Source organism: Ctenocephalides felis, unplaced genomic scaffold (genome assembly GCF_003426905.1).
Source record: "Ctenocephalides felis isolate EL2017-DRISC unplaced genomic scaffold, ASM342690v1 CF-g0.4_SCAFFOLD_03571, whole genome shotgun sequence".
NCBI lineage: Eukaryota > Metazoa > Arthropoda > Insecta > Siphonaptera > Pulicidae > Ctenocephalides > Ctenocephalides felis.
In genome coordinates this window covers 48,430,813-48,452,798 of record NW_020539725.1, presented here as the reverse complement: position 1 = coordinate 48,452,798, position 21,986 = coordinate 48,430,813, and the positions used below count along the sequence as shown (strand labels likewise).

At 31.5% G+C, this 21,986-nt stretch overlaps 1 protein-coding gene across 1 annotated transcript; it reads left to right on the top strand.

The window, feature by feature from the left end:
• Positions 1-2,436: 2,436 nt before the first annotated feature.
• Positions 2,437-21,696, top strand: LOC113386190 (papilin). Its single transcript, XM_026623987.1, has 38 exons — positions 2,437-2,582; positions 2,711-2,771; positions 3,318-3,400; positions 3,649-3,799; positions 4,079-4,202; positions 4,279-4,359; positions 4,463-4,635; positions 4,727-4,960; positions 5,071-5,195; positions 5,458-5,578; positions 5,697-5,879; positions 6,929-7,096; positions 7,382-7,567; positions 7,679-7,820; positions 8,845-9,080; positions 9,301-9,391; positions 9,683-9,764; positions 9,893-10,362; positions 10,444-10,746; positions 11,048-11,494; positions 11,954-12,118; positions 12,182-12,398; positions 12,694-12,785; positions 12,854-12,913; positions 13,199-13,372; positions 13,520-13,744; positions 14,101-14,280; positions 15,446-15,622; positions 15,868-16,044; positions 16,496-16,675; positions 17,636-17,806; positions 17,960-18,307; positions 19,187-19,446; positions 19,862-20,066; positions 20,299-20,517; positions 20,618-20,815; positions 21,135-21,241; positions 21,499-21,696. The coding sequence occupies exons 1-38, from the start codon at positions 2,437-2,439 to the stop codon at positions 21,694-21,696; spliced, it is 6,960 nt and encodes a 2,319-aa protein (XP_026479772.1).
• The last annotated feature ends 290 nt before the right edge of the window (positions 21,697-21,986 follow it).

Sequence of the window (21,986 nt, the reverse complement as noted above, 5' to 3'; positions counted from 1 at the left end):
AATCGGTTGATATAAAATATATATATATATATATATATATATATATATATATATATATATCCGTGCTCTATAACTGACACTACGGAATTTAAAAATTAGTTCGATTTTTCATTAAAATATAAAGTTGTGGAAAATATTTTCTAACAAAACATTGCACATTTATTACATTAGGTAACAAATGAATATAACTTTGTAACTCCCGATATACATTGCGCTTACATTACACTTAGTTAACATTTGTTATATAACTTTGTAATTTCAAAATACATTGCGCGTACATTACATTTAGGTAACATTTGTTATATAACTTTGTAACTTCAAAATACATTGTGCGTACACTTGTTATATAACTTTGTAACATGAAAAGTTACATTGCGGCAACAAGTAGTGTTTACTGGGTAATATATATTTATAGAATGACAATTTTTAACTATTTGTAATATTTTTATTTTTTTTATGTAATAATTTTGGTGCGTAACATGAAAAGTTTCAGCAATTTGTCATAATAAATTTATTAGACATAATATCGACTAACGCTTGTTTATGTGTATATCCGATTCTCAATTTTTGTTTCTCAATTATATCTTGAAATTTTAAATTAATTATTCTTATCATCATCAATTATTCTTTTGATAATTATATTCTATATTTCTATAATTAATTAATTATTAATTTTAAATTAATTGGTCAGAGGATGCGGATTATAAATTTTGATTGAGCTACAGTTGATTGACTGTTGTAGTAAAAATCAATATTTTTTTCTTTAAATATTAAGTTTTTAATGATAAAATTTATTATGCTATAAAAGACATTGATTTGGGTTGTTAATGTGATTTTGAAGTACTTCGCGAACATCATATTTAAATGTAAAGGTTTCAGTAATAACTGCGCGTTCAATATATAAAGTTTTGACCAAGAATATAAAGAATAAAATTTAGGTTGTCAGGTTACAATTGTAAATTACAATTACAATTTGAAATTAGTTAAAATTAATACAATTTATTTGTTCCAAGTTGTTATAAAATATTCGTATTTATATATGATAAATATAGTGTGATTTTTGTATATTTGTTTCAATAATACTTTTTCTTTTGCAGATCACAATGCCTGTTTGTATATATATATTTTTTAGTGATCGATAGCACGTTATCATTATATGTAAGTACAACTTTTTTTACAATTTATATTATGTGTGAAACCATATAAATATATGGATATATATATATATATATATATATATATATATATATATATATATTGTATGATTCTGAATTTGATGTTGACATATGTATTAACAAAGTCTAATAATCGGGCATAACATTTTTCCAAATTTCCAAATTTCTTACAAAACAATAAAAGCGTTCGTGCAAAGGATTCGCAATTCGTTCCACACATGTTAGAATCTTGGTAAAAATATTTTTTAAAAAATGTCTTTCTCTATTACATCTTCAACAAGTCTACGAATAACACACTATCCATTTGTGATTTTTTCAAATCAGTATTTTGTGAAAATATTGTGTAATTTCAAGTTAATGTTTATAATACATAGTGTAGTGCATTACCATATCCTAATACCATGGATTATTAAAATTTTCCAATTTAACACTAAGATCTACTAATTGTAAGTACTAATTACTATTTTATTTTTTCTTTTCACTCCAATTCAATTGTTTTAGTTTTTAATTTTATTTTTAGTTTCCACTGAATGAAGGCTAGGATTATAGCCGAAACGTATGGATTTAAAATAAATTTTTGAAAGAAATTCATGTTTTTTATTGATGTTATGCCCGATTATTAGACTTTGTTATATATATATATATATATATATATATATATATATATATATATATATTATATGTTGCAAACATATACTTCAATAATACATTTATGAATAACCTCCATTATGGTAGAATATAAATGGTACTTTTCTTCGAATAGTATCAATAAATTTTTTGCATTTATTTCATGAGAATTTATAAGTATCATCTTGAACATTAATTAAAGCGAAAATGTTGATATTATTTATGAAGATAATAATTTATTGCATTCTACACTTTATAGATATAAATACATTCTACACAGTTCAGTATAATGTATTCGTTCATCGTTTAGTTTTTCTATGGACCACATTATTCTTGATAATAGCAATTATGAATTAACTGCAAGGTTCAATTGGTATAATACTATAATATATATATATATATATATATATATATATATATATATATATATATATAATACTTTTCAAGGCACAAACATTGATTAAATAAAAACAATGGTTAGGTAATTCAAAATTTAATTAATCTAACAGCAGTTTCGAGTCTTTATTTGAGTCTTTACTTTTGATTTTTGTTTTATTTTTTAATCAATTCTTGAATGCATCAATAAAATTGTTTGAATATCATTTTAATGAAGTCCTCGACGAGGCACAAGAGGATGGCTTACCTGCCTGATAGCTTTGTAGTGCCTGGTGGTGATGGGCGGAGACCTGACCTGTGGGGGGAATGGGGCCCACCTTCAGCGTGTTCTCGAACTTGTGGCGGAGGTGTCGCGTATCAATCACGACAATGCACACATATAGCGTAAGTTAATAAACGTTATTAATAGCAAAAATAATTTACCAAATCCTCAAAAAAAGAAAATGGAATATTAATAACATTGAACAAATAACGTTGAGTGCTGCACATATATATGCAATATTTTTTTTCAGACCTGATGGAACGCCATACTGCGACGGCGGAGACAAAAAATACTTTTCATGTAATACTGAGGTATATTTAATTATTTAATACATTTTATTTTCAGAAATTGCTACGTATTTTATGTACGTAATATACCTCTCTCTCTATATATAAATAATTATTTGAGCAATTTATAACAAAGACGAAAGATATTGACCAACAGTTCCATTTGCTAAATTCCACCGGTCTTTTTGCATTAAAATACTCATTTTGCTTACTTTTAAAAAATGTTAGTTGTAAATTAGCAATTATCATGGTTATATGTATATATCCACATTATATTACAAATATATTTTGGGACCAATATCTTCTGCTATTCTTTCTAAAAAAAATATTTGGGATCAATATATCAGTGCCGTCAAAGTTATCTCCTTATAAATACTTATTATTGTTATATATTATAAAGATGTGGTTTATTATTCAATTATCAACAGATACTAGAAACGTAGAACTTTACAAAATTGAACCGATTAACGTTTTACTATATATTATTACTTATCAAATCTATCTGGGTGTCTGGCTGGGATTGTTTATTTTTCTAACATCCTAATAACTGATTTTTTATACTGTTTACAGGAATGCCCCGACGGTTCCGTTGATTTCAGAGCAGAACAATGTTCAAAATTCGACGAAGTTCCTTTTGAGGGTGTGAGATATGAGTTAGTACGAATTTTCAAATTATTATATACTATTATATATGTTTATTACTGTTGAATGCCTCGCATTTTGATTACTGATTGATAGTCAGAGGATGCCGACGGGTTATTATATTATATTATATATTGTATATGGGCAATCAATATATTTCTATCGATATTTGCAGAGTTAGATCATATTTTCAATCATATACATACATACATATATATGTATGTACTATTTCTTTAGATACATAACTTACTAATTTCAGATGGGTGCCCTATACAAAAGCTCCGAATGCCTGTGAGTTGAACTGCATGCCTCGTGGAGATAGATTTTACTTTCGACATAAGCTCAAAGTTATTGATGGCACAAGATGTGATGATGAAAAGCCTGATGTTTGTGTAAACGGTATTTGCCAGGTAACATAAGTCCTGATGCTGTTGTAGATATTCGAATATTTTTCAGTTTCGTAGCTTAAATTAATAAATAAAATTTATAAATTATTTAAATTATTAATGTGTAGCTTAATTTCGATTTAATGGGTACATTACTTGTATGTATTATGTGTACAAGAATAATCTGAAATGCTTAATATTTTTTGTGGTATTTTTAAAATTATCGAATGCACACAACAAATGAAATATTTTGGTAAAATATGCATGCAATTATATATTTGTGTAATCTTTTCATATTTTTAGCCAGTAGGATGCGATATGATGATAGGATCATCAGCACGAGAAGATAAATGCCGAATATGCAGAGGCGATGGTTCCACTTGCAGCACATTGGAGGGCACTCTGGAAGAACGAGACAGGCCAATGGGTATAAATAAATAAATATATCATATGGGATTCATAGTTTTATCAATCTTGTTAATCACACTTGATGGTATTTTTAGGCTATAATGATTTGTTATTAATTCCTGCGGGCGCCACAAACATAGAAGTAAAAGAATTAGCACCTTCTAATAATTATTTGGGTAAGTACTATCAATCACTTGTATTATTATATCAGTATTATTAAAAAATATTATGTGTTATTAAATGGTATAGCCAAATTTATGAAAAATTTTATCTATCCAGCTGTACGTAACAGCACAGCACATTATTACTTAAATGGAAATTGGCGCATACAGTTTCCTAGAGTTTTAACATTCGCGGGCTGCCACTGGCATTACGAACGCTGGCCCCAGGGTTTTGCTGCTCCCGATACGCTTCGTTGTCTGGGTCCTATTAATGAACCACTGTATATTGTTGTAAGTATATATAAAATATATATTTGAGCATGTGTGTTGTTTGACAAAAACCATTTTTAATTGTATGTTATTACAAATGTTCTACACATAGCTCTTGACCCAAGACCGTAACGTGGGTGTGAGGTACGAGTATTCAGTTCCAAACAGTTTGGCAAAACCAAATCACCCGGATGTTTATACGTGGACGTACGATGATTTTTCACCTTGCTCAGTAAGCTGTGGTGGCGGTCTGCAGACTCGACGTGTGACTTGCTCAAATCGACTTGACTTACAAATTGTTTCTGATGAGCTGTGTGATTCCAATCAGAGACCACAGGAACAACAAGTAGGTCATAATAATTTTAATACATTATATTTATTTATTTATATGCATATGTATATACGCCCTATTAATGACTATTTTTCAATCCATTCTCTAATATGGACTTTTTTTAGGTATGTTCTACTGAGCCATGTCCTGCTCACTGGGTCCCTGGCGCGTGGTCGCAGTGTTCTACTCCTTGCGGTCAATCTGGTGTTCGGGAAAGACAAGTCTTCTGTCAGAGAGTTGTTGCTAATGGGTAACATAATTTAAATGCCTAAACAAGAACTGCCTTAACAGCTATTTTACAATACAAGTTAATACCAATATCAACATCAAAATTATTATCATATATAAATATATAAATATAAATATATAAATATAATATATAAATATATATATATATATATATATATATATATATATATATATATATATATATATATATGTAATACCGTGATATGTACCATATACTTAGTTTTATTAAAAGTTTTTGATTATAAGCAATAATTGCTTTACAGAATAACGTCGCTTGTAGATGACAGTCAATGCTTAGACTCGGGAGAAAATAAACCACCCCAAACTGAGGCTTGCAATCAAGACGAAATTTGTCCTGAATGGCATGTGGGACCTTGGTCACCGGTAAATTTTAAATTATAGTTTTTGCACATATAATTTCATATCAGCTTATATGAAAATTGACCTAATTCATTAAAATCGAATACCTTCTATATTTCTATTTATTTATTATATTTTTCAGTGTGATCGACTGTGCGGTCCTGGCGCTAAACGACGCGACGTCAAATGCTTCCGTAGGGATGACCATGGACGAATTATAGTATTACAAGATTCGGACTGTCCAGAACCAAGACCGGAATCTGCTCAACATTGTACTTTAAGACCGTGCGAGGGTGTTGATTGGATTACATCTGCTTGGAGTGGAGTAAGAACATACAATATAAACCAGTTTTAAATGCCATTTCCGTAACATCCGTTTATTTTGAATAAATTCATTTTATTATTATTATTTTTTTTTAAATATGACGAACATAGTTTATTAAGGTGCGTCCACACCTAACGAACGAACATAAATAAACGTACCAGAACGAACGGCAACAGCATAGTGTGGACGCCACAACGATCACGAACGAACATAAACAAACATGGCGAGCAATGTTCCGCAACTTGTCGGTACATCAAAGGGAATTGTTCGTTCATGTTTGAACTCGTATGTGCAGTGTGGACGCTACCACGAATGTAGACAAACATTTTTCTTTTTTGATGTTAAAATGTGCAGTCCTGCATTAACTTATGTTGTGTTTATTATAAGATATTGCTGTTATTGACAAATCTTGTAAATTTGATGACTTTAAATAATTTTGCTCTTTCCCGCCACTTTAAATAATAAATCTGACGTTTCACGGTACATCCTCGAACAAAAAGATTCAAGGCCTCACTGCTTTGAGGCGTTTGTTTGGAATTTTTCGCGTTCGTTCGTGTTCCTGTTCGTTCTTCTTTGTATTTTCTTGTTCGACATGTTCGTTCGTGTTCGTTCGTTAGGTGTGGACGCACCTTTATTTGTTTTACTGGAAGCTGTACTTTTATTACCTTCAAGTATTTTTTGTATATAATAACATTATTTCCATATTATGGCGAAATTCTTTTTTTTGAAAAGTATATCCAGAATATTTTGTTCTAGTCAAATGATTTAGAATGACTTTGTATCGTTGAGAAAACAAAGTTAACAAATAGCATGTAGGGGCTAAATTATTTCATTACGATTTCAACCTTTCTCTATATATAACTTTATGCTAATATTTATTTTTACAGTTGCTAATATAATAAAACTTATACAATTGTCAACATTCTTAAATCACTGTTTTGGTTTCGGTATTGAGAAATGAGAATTAATATCACTTTTGCCACAAAGTCTTCTAATATTACAACTATGATAACATACTATGCCTAATATACACATTCTCAATATTTTAGTGTTCGGCTTGTGGTTCTGCTCAAGAGACTCGTGCTGCTTATTGCGCTAGTGCAGCAGGTGATATTTATCCAGATGAAATGTGTCATGGGCACAGTAAACCAGAAACTGTTCGTTCATGCGCTGATGAACACTGCGATGGAATGTGGTTTTCCACCCAATGGACTAAGGTAATTTAGATTGTCTCTGGAGGCGATTTCCGCAATATTATTTATTATACCTATATTATTTATTTATTGCAACAACACGTATTTTCCACATTTTTACTATATTATTTATATTATACTTAAATTATTTATTTATTGCAAGAACACGCTTTTTCCACATTCTCATATACCCACATTTCCAACATTGGTAATATTGGTTAAATATTGGAACATTTCACCGCAACTCGCCATTATTTATCCGCCATTCATCATATCAAATATTTAAACAGATGTTTTGGTAAATTTTAGTGTTCTGCACGTTGCGGTAAAGGTGTTCGTACACGAAAAGTTTTCTGTGGTGAGTTTGTTGACGATTTGATTAAAAAAATCGATGAATCAAGATGTCAACCTGAAGACAAAATGTCAGAGGAAGAAGAATGCATTACTGAACCATCCGTTTGTGGCGCTGAGTGGTTTACTGGACCATGGTCGGAGGTTAGAATAACAATAATTTAACGCTTGTTATTTATATCTATACGAATTTTTGTAGCTTATATATCCGAATTGAATAGCATTGAACAGATAATATGAAATCTACACTTTTAGTGTTCTGAACCTTGTGGCGGAGGAGTACGAACAAGAAAAGTACTGTGCATGGAAAATGAACAAGTTGTTCCTTCTTCAAATTGTGATTTGGATCTTATCGAATTTTCATCGGAAGAATGCGGCAATGAAACATGCACTACTGGTAATTATTAGATTTACATTATCTTTCTGCTACAATTATCGCTTCAATTATCGAATATATTAGGTGTACAACTTTGCTTCCGCCGTTTCCGATATGTGGCTGTACCGGCTGAGGCTGGTTGAACTACATAGATGATAATGCCTTTGAAGTGAGTGTGGACAGTGCCTAACGAATTGTCATATCCGTTTCAATGACAGTTGTTCTTGTTTTCGTATTATTCACGCTCGAAAATGTCCGTTTATGTGCCCAATTCTCGCCATTCGCGGGAAGTTTTACTTTTCTGTTACAATTCGAAAAAATGCAGCTGAATCGCATCGAATGCTCTCAGAAACTTATGGTGATGCTGGTCTGAGTGAAAGAATGTGTCGGGAGTGGTTTCAACGTTTAAAAAATGATGTTTTTGATGTCGAAGACAAACATGGTGGTGGAAGAGAAATAACCTTCAAAGATGAACAACTAGCTTTTAAAACCGGGTGAAACCATCGCAGGAGATCGCTACTGAACGCAACTGATGCGCCTTAGCAGCGCGCTAAAAAAAAGCGGCCACAATATCAAGAGCGAAATGACAAAGACATTCTCCAACACGACAATGCTCGGTCTCACGCCACAAAAGTGGTCAAAAAGTACCTGGAAACGCTAAAATGGGAAGTCTTGCCCCACTCGCCGTATTCCCCAGATGTCGCCCCTTCTGACTACCACCTATTCCGTTCGATGGCACACGGCCTGGCAGATCAACATTTTCAATCCTTCGAAGAATTGGAAAAATGGATTGCTTCATAGATAGTGTCAAAAGAGGACTCCTTTTTTCGAGCCGTAATCCGAAAATTGCCGGAAAGATGGGAGAAAGTTGCCGCTAGCAACGGACAATACTTTGAATAATACATCTGTAAACACTTTTTTGCAATAAAGCTTTTAATTTTGAAAAATCGGCGGAAGCAAAGTTGTACACCTAATATATAAATTGCTTTATTAATGCAGTTATTCACCATTTGATTAATTACTATTAATAAATTTTTATTTAAAGATTCTGTGATTCATGTGGGCTCTCACTCGCCTTTAACATTATCAGAGACTGAAGAATCATCAGAAAGCTCTATGTCAATAACATCTGTTAGTCCAGAAGAGTATGAAGATGAAGATGAAGATGATTTAGAGTGGTGTGAAGAAGATGAAGATGAAGACGAAGAAGGAGCAGATGAGAGCACTGAAGATTTGGGTGCTTTGGGACTAGTCTCATTTGATTTATCAACAGCCGAAATGGTAAGTAACTTGTTTTTAAAATACATATATAAATATAAATAAATTTATAAATATAATTGAAGATTTTGTCCACTTTTTGCAAAAACGTCTAAACCAATCTTGAAAATTTAAAATCCAATCGAAAGATATGAACTTTCCTTAAGACAAAATACTACTTACATCTAATTTGCATATGTATGTAGTTTATAAAAGGGAATTTAACCAATTAATACTTATGTAGGTATCTGAGTCAACGCTGTTCTCTGAAGATTTAATGTTGAGTGATAGCACAAGTAGCGACGCGGGTGTGTCGGATGCGACTGAAGTATCATGTAAGTAATGTATTTATATATACATGGGTACTAATTATTGGAAATTTTAAATTCATTGAATAACTATTTCGATATTATATGATTGAATTTTATTTTTTCATATTTGTTTAATTTTTTATTCTCCATAATTTGTATTTTACACTGCACTTTTGAATGCTCTTTTTTTCTTTATGCAATTTTTTTATATTGCTTGCTTTTGCAATAACAATGCCGACATTACTTTTCTTTAATATTCTTTGCGCATAATTTAACGTATATTAGCTCAATAGTAAACAAATTTATTTTTCAAAGTATCAACAGAGGGGTCTGGTGCTTCGACACTAGATGAAGGATCTGGTGACACGTCTGATTTTACTTCATCAGATATTTCCACGTAAGTATCGTAATATAATCATTATTTAGCATTGAATAGGTAATTTATAATTTATATTTAATAACATGCGGTTTAATTGTATTACATTTTGTCCTATCTCTTTGCTGTAACATATTGTTGTGTTATAGAACGGAAAAATCGTCAGAAATGAGTTCAGAAATATCTTTGGCGACTAGTTCATTATCAAGTTCTGAATCTACACTTTCTTCAGAATTTACTTCTGGTGCAGAAAGCACCAGCGGCTCCATTAGTACTTCAGAAGGTTCAACTATTTCTGCAACTAGTGATCACTCAGAATTTAGCACGGAAAGCACTTCACTTTCATCAATTGCCTCAGACTTAACTTCGGAAATTGCTACTGCTCTAAGTGCAGATATGACATCAGATTATGTTTCTACTGAAGTATTTACCGGTTCAACTGACGTTTCAAGTGCTGAATCTAGTTCTGAGACCATTACTGAATCAAATACTGAATTAGTTTCGGAAACAAGCACAGAATCAGTTTCGGAATCTAGTTCTGTATCAAATACTGAATCAAGTACTTCAGAAAGCTTAGACTCAAGCAGTAGCCTGTCTAGTGAATCTCCGGAAACTACAGGTTACTAATCTCATTTTAAAGCGTGGCATAAATATTATTAGTATAAATTGTTTTTTTTTTAAATTTTCTTTGATTTTATAGATTCATCAAGCACTATGTCATCAACATCAGATGAGTCAACTATTTCTAGTCAAATGACAAGTGACAGTACATCAGACCTAGTATCTAGTTCGAGTGATACTACAACGAACGCAGCATCGTATTCTAGTGAAGCTTCATCGGATGGAATAACTGAAACTAGTGATTCAACAACGGCAAGCGAAACTTCAAGCCAAACCAGTTATATGTCCACTGTGTCTGACAATCTAGGTTCGCAGCCACCAGAAGTTAATGGTGAAGTTGATACCGCCGAATTTTCTATAACTACGCTGTCAGAATCTTCAGGTAATGACAAAAAGAGCACTTGTATCTGTATTTATATTTGTTTTTCTCAATAACATATCAAGACAAGAAAAATCATCATTACAACTTATATATGTATTATTATATGTTATTTAAAATATGTTGATCATTATTTTTGATGTTCGAACATATAGTTGTAAAATAATGAGATTTTGATCATGCTAGTTATTCTTATATGGTATTAATTATCAGAAATATAGTTTTGAGTAATTTGAGAAAGAATGAAGCAGGATTTTTTAGTTTATATATAGTAATATATAAAACAATATTCTTATTATTATAGAATACTCAACATCAACGAGCAGTGAGGAATTGTCGAAGAGTACGACTGTAGATATGTCTACACTAAGTTCTGAAGCTAGCACCGTGGAGTCTTCAAGTACAACCGACAGTTCCGATGCAACTACCGAAGCAACAGTATTATCTACCGATGTTTTTACCGAAGAAACACCAACTTCCGATAGCACAAAAATGTCAGAAGCCAGTGAAGCCACATCAGATGCCACCGACGTTACTTCAGAATCTACTGAGATTACTTCAGAGATCTCTGAGTTTACTTCAGAAGCTTCTGAGATTACTTCAGAGGCCTCTGAGATTACTTCAGAGTTCACTGAGTTCACTTCGGAAACTTCAGTTTCTGTGACAGATTCTTCAGAGTCAACAATAAGTTCGGATATCACAGATGAGATGTCAGAAACAAATATTTGGTCAACTACGGAAGAAACGTCAGGTAAGACAAAACTCATTTTTATGTTTTTACAAAATTTAAATATAATAATTCAATTGAAGAATCATAAAAAAAATGGTCATCATAAAAATATATAAGTTTAAGTATTATCGCTAATAAATAAAACTAATTGTATGTGAAATTTTGTCTTAACTCAAGTTCCATGTACTTTCCGATATGTGTAAACGATCGACTTCATTAGTAAGAATTAAGATTTAGGAACTTTAAACGAAATTTTGAAACGTCTTGTTATTCAAAACTTTATTAAATTTATATAAGTACATTTATTTACCTTTTATTATCATGTAAAATTCTGCAAAATCATAAAAGAAATCTTATTAAATCTTAAATCTTTTGAATAGATTTTTCATACCTTGTTGCGCTTGATAAAGAAAACACATTTTATCGCGGATTAAGATGTACAGTTAAAAGTTTCTACAATAGCTATTTTAATTGTTTTAGAAAAATCGGATACAACGCCAAATATAATGTTAGACATAATAACTAAAAAATCAAGAAAATTGAAAAAATGTAAACCAAGGCCAAAGAAAAAGCCAAAATGTGTGACATCAAAATATGGTTGCTGTCCAGATAATAAAACTGCCGCAACAGGGCCATTTGATGAAGGTAATATATAATTTTTTTTTTCTAATGATATGAGAAATAGATTTCAAATAAATTTATGCGCAGGTTGTATTATTCCTAAGACATGCTTGGAAACCGAGTTTGGTTGTTGTCCAGATGGCATATCAACAGCCAAAAGTAAATCAAAGAAAGGATGCCCCAAAATTATATGTAAAGAGTCACTATATGGCTGTTGCCAAGATAATAAAACAGCTGCCCAAGGCAACGATCAGGAGGGCTGTCCCATACCCACTACCGCAGCTCCCGGTTGCAAAGAATCAGAGTAAGTCATCTAATAATTATAATATAATTAAATAATTATTTTTATTGTTTAATATATATATATATATATATATTTATTTATTTATATATAATTTATATGAGAATATAAGTTTTTCAGTGCTTTTCTTATTATAATTACAGTTGTTAATATTAATATTTACATTATGAAAATGTTCCTTGTGGATAAAACAATATATACGCATCATAGTTTTTTTTTTTAAAGCAATGGTGCTTCATAAGTGCTATTTTCACAATTTTTTTTGTTTTAACATTTTTCTTGTTTGTTGCATTTACAGGTTTGGATGTTGCTCAGATGAAATATCTTTTGCCAAAGGTCCAAATATGGCCGGATGTACTTGCGAAGACTGCACAACAGAATCAACACCAGGTTATTATCTTATTATATAACTATATTTATTTATAAACATTTTATATTAAAGTTGAATAAAATTTTAGTTCCTCAAGAGGATTGTCAAAACTCTGAATTCGGTTGCTGTGACGACGGTGTTTCATTTGGTAAGCTATTATGTTTCTTTGATAAGATTATTCTAATTTTATGTAATATTTTTGATTTTTTTCTCTAGGTATTGTTTAACTTATTAACAAGCTTGACTTATCTTTATAGGATGATTGTTCAATAATTCTAAATCCTAGGCATAAAAGCAAAGATATATTAATTTAAATTTTAAATTATCATGTTGAAAATTATCACATTAAAATATCACATATCGATTTAGAGATTAACTTTAAATTGAATAGAAATTTATATGTATACATCTTTATTAACATATTCATTCCTAGCTACTGGACCACAAAAAGAAGGTTGTCTATCAAAATGCCAAAGATCTATATTTGGTTGTTGCCGGGACGGTAAAACGCCTGCTCATGGTCCAAATGAAGAAGGTTGCTGTCTGGGAAGTCCTTATGGCTGTTGTCAAGACAACATTCAACCAGCCCGTGGTATCAATTATGAAGGTATGTGTGAATGTATGTATTGTATATGTGATTAAACAAAAAATTTGAATAATGTATGAAAACGAATGAGACAGAATTCATTATTTAGGGACAGAAAAAATGTCTTCAAGTTCATACAGAGATAATGAAATAAATTAATATTTCTAGGATGTGATTGCCAATATTCCCGTTATGGATGTTGTCATGATAATACGACGTCTGCTAGAGGACCTGACCAGGAGGGATGTGACTGTCATTATACAACATATGGTTGCTGCCCTGATGGAATAGCGCCTGCTCGAGGACCAGACTACTTTGGTTGTACCTGTTCCTCATACCAATTTGGTTGTTGCCCTGATGGTATTACAATAGCCAGAGGACCACACAAACAAGGTTGTAAAAGTTAAATACGAATTATCAATTGCAACTAAAATTAAAGCTGGAGGCAACTTACTAAATAGTCTTAGCGTTTGGTTTAACATTACATCAACTATTAAGATCATGATTTAATAAATAGCTTTAATAACATAATTTATCGCGGTCAATATTTTCTAAAAATGTTTGCTAATAACACATTCAAAGTTTATGAGAATCTGTAGACCACTTTTGAGCATTATGATTTTGCATTGTTTATAATGCATAGCAGCAAGCTGTCCCTGCAATAGGAGTTTTATAATTATTTTTTGGTGAAATACAAATAAATAAGAGTATGAAAATATTATAAATAACCAACTATAATATTAAAATAGGGTGCGGATGTGCGGAAAGTAAATTTGGTTGTTGCACTGACGGAGTGAACCCTGCCACAGGACCGAACGGCGAGGGATGCGATTGTTCAAAGAGCGAACATGGATGCTGTCTCGATGGTACAACTGAAGCAGGAGGTGATAAATTTGAAGGTTGCACTGACAAACCTAAATATCCACAAGGTATTTGAATCTGTAAATTAATGTAGAGGGTAATTATATACATACTAGCCGGCCCGACAGACTTTGTCCTGTCAAAAAAAATGGTAATGTGGCGGTGTTTTGTGCCTACCTTTTCTATTCTTTGCAAAAATTATCCTGAACAGAACCGTTACCCCTGGTAATAATTCGGTTGAATTAAGAATATTAAATAAAACACTATAAGCATTTAAAGTAAGTAATTTTAATAATGTAAATCATAATTCAAAATCAGTTCAATTTTCATTGTAGTGCTTTGTGAAAACGATGTTTTTTTGTTTGATTACCTGGCGCATAGACAAACAAATCTGATGGTTTTCCAATACGGGAACAAACAACATACAATTTTCCATGTGAGAAACATGGGTTTTCTAAATTAATACCACAAATACTTAATGATACCATAACGCCTGGAAACGCATTGGGATGCGGTGCGAGAACATCTTCTGCTCTATACTATCCTTTGAATATAGTTGGTCGATATTTCGCAACATTATAATTGCCGATCCAACCTTTAACTGAAGATTGTGAGGTGACAATCCTAGCAAATCCAGCGAGTTTAAAAAACTCCAGTGGATCGTCTTGGTTAGTTTGCCGAATCAACTGATTCGCCTGTAATTTGTTCTTGAATTTTGAAATTTACATCAATGTTTTTGCTGCCAATATAGCTTGATTAATAGAAAGATATTACTATGTTTATATAAATATATTCAAAATTAGATTATCAAAAACTACACAAAATGTCATGACATCGATGATTGTTTTTTTTACAAATTGCGTTGCCTACTCGATTAAAGAAGATAAGGGCTGTTTTTAGGGTTTTCCCGGCAATTATTAGTGTTTTTTTCGCCGTAACAACCATCTTTGGACTTTCAACGAACATTTTAAAAAAAGAATTGGCCAAATTGGTCCAGGCGTTGTTGAGTTATGCGCTTACCAACACATTTTGCGATCCATTTTTATATATAAGAAGATATGTACTTACAAAAACCTTTTTAGGGTTTATATGTTCGATAAAATAGCATAATCATTTTTTTTGTTTACATGCAATCCCAAAAAGAAAAAAAAATCACTTTAATCAATTTACGAAGAAATGAAATTTACAAAATATTTATTTGTATATATTTAATTGAAATACTTTCTTTTCTAGAATACTGTGCACTGGATAAAGAAAGGGGAACATGTCGTAATTACACCGTTCGCTGGTTCTTTGATACCGCATACGGTGGGTGCAGTCGCTTCTGGTATGGAGGTTGTGATGGAAACAATAATAGATTCAATTCACAAGAAGAATGCAAAGATATATGTGTTGATGTCCAAGGCAAAGGTAAATATTGATTGCAATTAATTAATTTCATTTAATAATAGGACAACTAATAATAGCTAAGTAACTACTACTAATAATTTCTCCGACATATTTTTGATCTCCACACATACTGTTTTAATTTCGGTATCAAACGATTTAGAACAATTGGAATATTAAGAAAACATAATATTAGCAAGATGGATTTTCAGGCGTAATATTATTGTATATTTTAGCATACTTTTGTATTATATTTATTATAATTTCAGATCGTTGTCGGCTGCCAAAGATAACTGGTCCATGCGATGCATATTATCCAATGTGGTATTATGATAATGAAAGGAAGCAATGTGGACAGTTTATATATGGAGGATGCCTAGGAAACAATAATAAATTCGAAACGAGAGAAGAATGCGAAGGATTGTGTGTCAGTCACCAAACATTGGGTAAGAAGCAAAAGTACCTAATTTAAAACTGTTTGTATTATTGACCCACTTTGTAAGGGACAGGTGTTTTGGTACCCGAGTTTTATCTATTATTATGCACTTTATTTGGTTTTAACGAATGGGTCTATTCGCTATTTTGAACTATTTTTTGATGAATGAAAAGACAATTTTTTGGGTCTATCTATACGAGCTCCCAGAACTGTTTACATATTTTCAGATTATTATAGCTTGTTGTAATCCTTTTGCTCTACCCTGCTCTTAGACGTCACCTAAAATATGCATAATCCACATAAAATATTGAGGGCCAACTATCGATCTTATTTTCTGGGTTTTCTCATCATTTGATTTTGTTTCACAAATGTTTTAATTTTTTCATTAAACTGCTGAAGTAATATTAAATGGTTGCATGCTGCATATATTAAATTTTTATTAACCTGTTATTTGTTTGCAGATACGTGCGATCAGGAAATGGATGAGGGTCCTTGTAGAGGATCGTTTGAGCGGTGGTATTACGATAAAAATTCAAAGAGTTGCCAAAGATTCCGCTTTGGTGGGTGCAAAGGAAATAGCAACAATTTTATTAGTGAATCTGCATGTCAACAGAAATGTGCAACAAAAGAAGCTCTTCAAGGTATCAGAAAGAATATATGTATACTAATTAGAAACTTTAGTAATACCTACTCATTTTATTTTTGATAAGTCATATATGATTCAATGCCGTAGAAATAATATACGAGGTGTGTTCAAAAAGTACCCGGAATTACTAATAATTAAATTTCGCGGGTCTGGAGTGTCTGATTGTCAAAATTTTTTTTTTATTGTGTTGGTATACATAACAAAAGTATGATGAAATTTTCAGCTATATTCACTGTTTACTTTGTCTGTGGTAGTCGCTAAGGTTCGACGTGTTTTTCTGAGCTCGGCGATTTTTACAATGGAAGAATTGAAAAGTCAAAGAATTTGTATTAAATTTTGCGTAAAAAATGAAATAAAGTGTTGCAAAGTGCAAAAAATTCACCAGATATGGCTCCGTGTGACTTTTTCCTATTCCCAAAGTTGAAGAGACCCATGAAAGGACGGCGGTTTTCCTCGATTGAAGAAAATCGCTGAGAGTGCTCAAGGACATATCAAAAAGTGAATATCAAGGGTGCTTCGAAAATTGGAAAAAACGCTGGCATAAGTGTATTATATCTGGGGGGGACTACTTTGAAGGGGACCACATTAATGTAGACGAATAAATAAATATTTTTTTGAAAAAACGAAAATTCCGGGTACTTTTTGAACAGACCTCGTATGATTGCACCTTATAATGTCGTTGGTATATAATAAAGAAATAAAGTTGAAGCAAGAGGCATTTTACCTTGCCATTTAAAAGCCTCCTTTTTTATTCCGAAAATTATTTACATAATTTTTAAATTTTTTATTCAACTTTTTTGGAATATGGGATGTTTCCTTCTTTAGGAACCATTGAGAGAAAAGTGTCTTTTACTTCAAAAATTTGACAATGACAATTAATAATACCTGTCCTGAAAAACATATGGTTTTTATGTATATGTATGTAAATATAAATACATATTTTTGTGGCCTTTAGCTTACTGTTACTTGCCAAGAGAACAAGGCACTTGCGAAGAACAAGAATCTCGTTGGTTTTATGACACCAATCAGAAGAGATGTGTTCCATTCTACTATAGTGGTTGTGGCGCCAATGAGAACAATTTTGCTACACGCGATGATTGCGAACATTACTGTCCTTCTGTAAAGGGTATGTAGAATTTTAATCAATGAAACAAATATTTTACAATGTGAGGTTTTTTAGAATTCTGCACAAATCATATAATAGATCATAAACTTAAACACTGTGCGCCTGTTTTCTTTAGTATAATTTGTTATGCTAAATTAAATGCATTAATTACAGCCCGCGATGTTTGCACATTACCAAGTCTTGTAGGAGAATGTCATAATTATACTCAACGTTGGTATTATGACACTCTAGCCAAACATTGCAGAGGTTTTTACTATGGAGGATGTGGTGGCAATGGAAATAATTTCTTAGACGAATTGTCATGTCTGCAAAGGTGTTCTGATAGGATGCCCGAAGAACCTCGCCATGTACCAGAACGAAGGGAACCCGACGAAAATATCGACAGGCAACGTGAAAGGGAGGAAAGAGAAAGAGAAAGGGAAAGGGAAAGAGAAAGGGAAAGGGAAAGGGAAAGAGAAAGAGAAAGGGAAAGGGAAAATACTCGGCCAGTATATTCCAGAGGTAATTATAATAGTCTATTTTATTATATTTGGTACAAAAATCCATATTAAAACATTTATATACGTACTTTCCTTTATTTTAATAAATACTTTTGCATAATTGCGATTGCAAAATGTATAATAATTTAAATTCCTCAAAAATACAAAAAGTATGTATTTTATTAACTCCCGTAGGGCAAGTTATAGTAATCGCAAAAAAATCGAAAATGAAAATTTTTATATATCTTTACGTTTCAAAGGTTTCTGAACATTTTGGCATACCTTAGAAAAAATGGATGTATGTGTGTATGTGTGTGTGTGTATGTATGTATGTATGTACGTGTGTGTATGTATGTGCGGATACAAATTTTCGTCGACAATTTCGCAAACACGGATCAACCGATTTGAATAATTCAAAAAACATTCGATTCGTATTGATAAGGAGACGTGCTGATTAGTTTTTCGCGAAGGCAGATCTAGCCGTTCCAAAGATACGGGGCAAAAAGTGCCAAAAACAGTAACTCATTTTTTAAGAGAACGGAGCGTCCGATTTTAATAATTCAAAAAACATTTTACTTATATTGACAAGGTGAAGAACCGATCAAATTTTCATAAAGGCAGGTCTAGCGGTTTCGGAGAACTAATAAAAAAAGTAAAAAAAAATGCCATTTGGCGGTCAAAAATGATCATTAGACTTATGCACATCAAATTATCAGATATTTTATAGATATTTTAACAATAAGTATGAATTTGGTTTACAGTCCTATGGGTTCCGTACCAATGTTTACGTGTTAGACGGCGACGCGACGCTTACGCGCTTTGATATTTCGTCTTTATGCAGTTAAAGCAGTACGATTGCTTTGAAAAAAAGTTTAGATCTTCAAAATATGTCAAAATAAAGTAAACATTTTTTTTTCATGTCCATTTGTTAATTATCATTTCATACAATTAAATGTTGTAGATTCATGTAATTTGCCTGCCGAACAAGGTCCGTGCGATTCATATGTAGTGCAGTGGTATTATGACGCGAGATCTGGCACCTGCAACAAGTTCCACTACGGAGGATGTCAGGGAAACCAGAATCGTTTCAACACATTACGTGAATGCATGCATGTCTGCCACAGGGGACCTGATCCAAATGCTATTCACTATGCAACAGTGGTATTTATTAATTATTTGATTATTTCAATTATATCTAATAATAACTATATAAATGATATAAGCCAAGATTATTAAATATGAGATTGCAAGAAATTATCTTGAATTTTGAATATTTTATATTGTGAATATATAGCTCACATAAAATAGATAAAGCAATGATCTTTTACTAACAAAATATTATTATTAATGACATTAACATCAATTTTTTTTTTAGTATTGTTACTTACTTTTACCTTTAGTTATTATTATTCACCTTTATCTAACTATGTGCATGCTGGAATGCATATATATATGCATTCCAGCTGTCTATAGACATCTTTTACATTTGAAAAAAAAAAAATAGTATTTTCTATATATTGTACATTAATGTTTACTACCATTGGATTGTGTTTTACATTAATTTTCTGGGTGGTAGGCGCCACTGTCTCGAGACAACACATCAGCAGATGCCTGTTCATATCCTGTTTCCTCTGGACCATGTTCGTTCCACATACCATCTTGGTATTTCAACAATGAAACACAACGATGCGAAGCATTTGTCTATGGAGGGTGCGAGGGCAATCCAAACAGATTTGAAAGTGAAGAGCTCTGTGAAAGTCATTGTGTTAGACGACCTGAAGGTAACTGTTATTTCTTTTATTATATGTTATGTCACACAGGCTGAAAATTTAACTTTATTGAAATTGGTTTGAGAATAGGAATACAATGTACTAATTTTTTGGCTTCATAAAATATAATTTGAGGCGAATTTATTGTCTATTTGTTGAATATGTTTAACGATATTTCATTACTACGGTTTGACCTGTATTTTTAAGAAGATTTAATGATTGCTAATTTGTTTTTTTCATTTAGAGAATATTATTAACAATTGCATCAATGACGATCGATCGTGTGAAGAATTACGTTGTCCTTACGGTATTCATAAATCTGTGGATAAAAATAATTGTGTTCAATGCTCATGCTTTGATCCTTGTTCTGATATCCGCTGTCACGAAGGAAGTTCATGCGGAATAGACTTGCAACGAGATGAAGTTTCTGGTAGAACAATTTTCATTGGAGAATGTCGGCTCGGTAAGTTTCGTTCCATAGGCTATGTCTTTATTAAAATAAAAATATTTTTATTTAGAATAAATGTAGAAGAATAAATCTATTTTAATAATTATTTCATTAGAAAACAAACCAGGATCTTGTCCAGTCAGTTTTGTTGCTGGACATGAGGAAGATAGATGTTCTCGTGAATGCCATACAGACGCTCAATGTCGGGGTCCAGCAAAATGCTGTCAAAATGGATGTAGTATCATATGTACTATGCCTAGTAAATTAAGCAATCTTACTGAATTATTAACTACAGTTGCACCTAACATTACTGGTATGTATAAATTCCACTCTTCTTATTAATAATTGCTGAATAATTTGGAATACATTAATGTGCATGATAATGAAAAGTATTTCAATTACTTGTTTTTGCAAACATTTTAATACAGATTATGTTATATGTAGCCGGACCCAACTTTATTTCTAATTCATAATAATTTACAATTTGAATTTTTCAAAAATTCAAGTAACTTTGTGGCATTCAAGAGTTCTAATTTCCTAATGAATTCTTTAGTTCTCGAGTCTAAAATGATCAAATTAGAATGGTAATATTGAATATTGATTATTTAGTTACTGTTTTATTTATTTATTAGATAATACACCACCACGATTGTTTGTGCCTTCTACCCGAGTTGACGCTGAACAGGGTAGTGTTGCTGAACTGCATTGTAGTGTAATTTCTGGAAAACCAACTCCAACTGTGTCATGGTTGAAGAAAATAAAGTTGTAAAATCTTTTATATATATATATATATATATATATATATATATATATTGACAAAGATACACCTTTATGCTTATATTTTGGCGTGTTATTCTAATGTATGCTAGTTTACATTTAATTTAGTCAAGCCGAAAATTGAGTTGATCAGTGTTCAATTCAGACTTTGCTTATATGAAAATTGAACTCAATGTTGTAGTGAAACAAAAGAATTTCAACTTTGTATCTTCATTCTAGGTGGATGGAACAAAAGATAATTATCGATTGCTACCAGATAATACTTTGCAAATAGTTTCAGTGAGCGAAAAAGATAGTGGCCAATATACTTGTAGTGCTGATAACGGCGTTGGACATCCAGTCTCTGAAAATATAGAATTACGGATATTAGGTATAATATTTGTCATTGGTAATTTAATGTCATCAAAATTAAAGTAAAAGTAATTTTTTTGATTAACATTAATATTTGAATGGTTGTGAAGATTGCATGTTTTTTTTTTGTATTATAATATAGATCCAGTAAAAACTACAGTAGGTAAATGTAACAAGTTTTTGCATGTTGTATTGGTTTTGAGAATATTTATTAGTTTAAAATTGATTTGGAAGTTTGTGAATAGAGTGGTATACATGAGAAAAATAATACGAGCATCGAGGATTGAAATATGAATAATTTGGTAATAATAAGTAAAGCTTAAGACAAATAAGAGTATGAATTATTGTATTTGTGT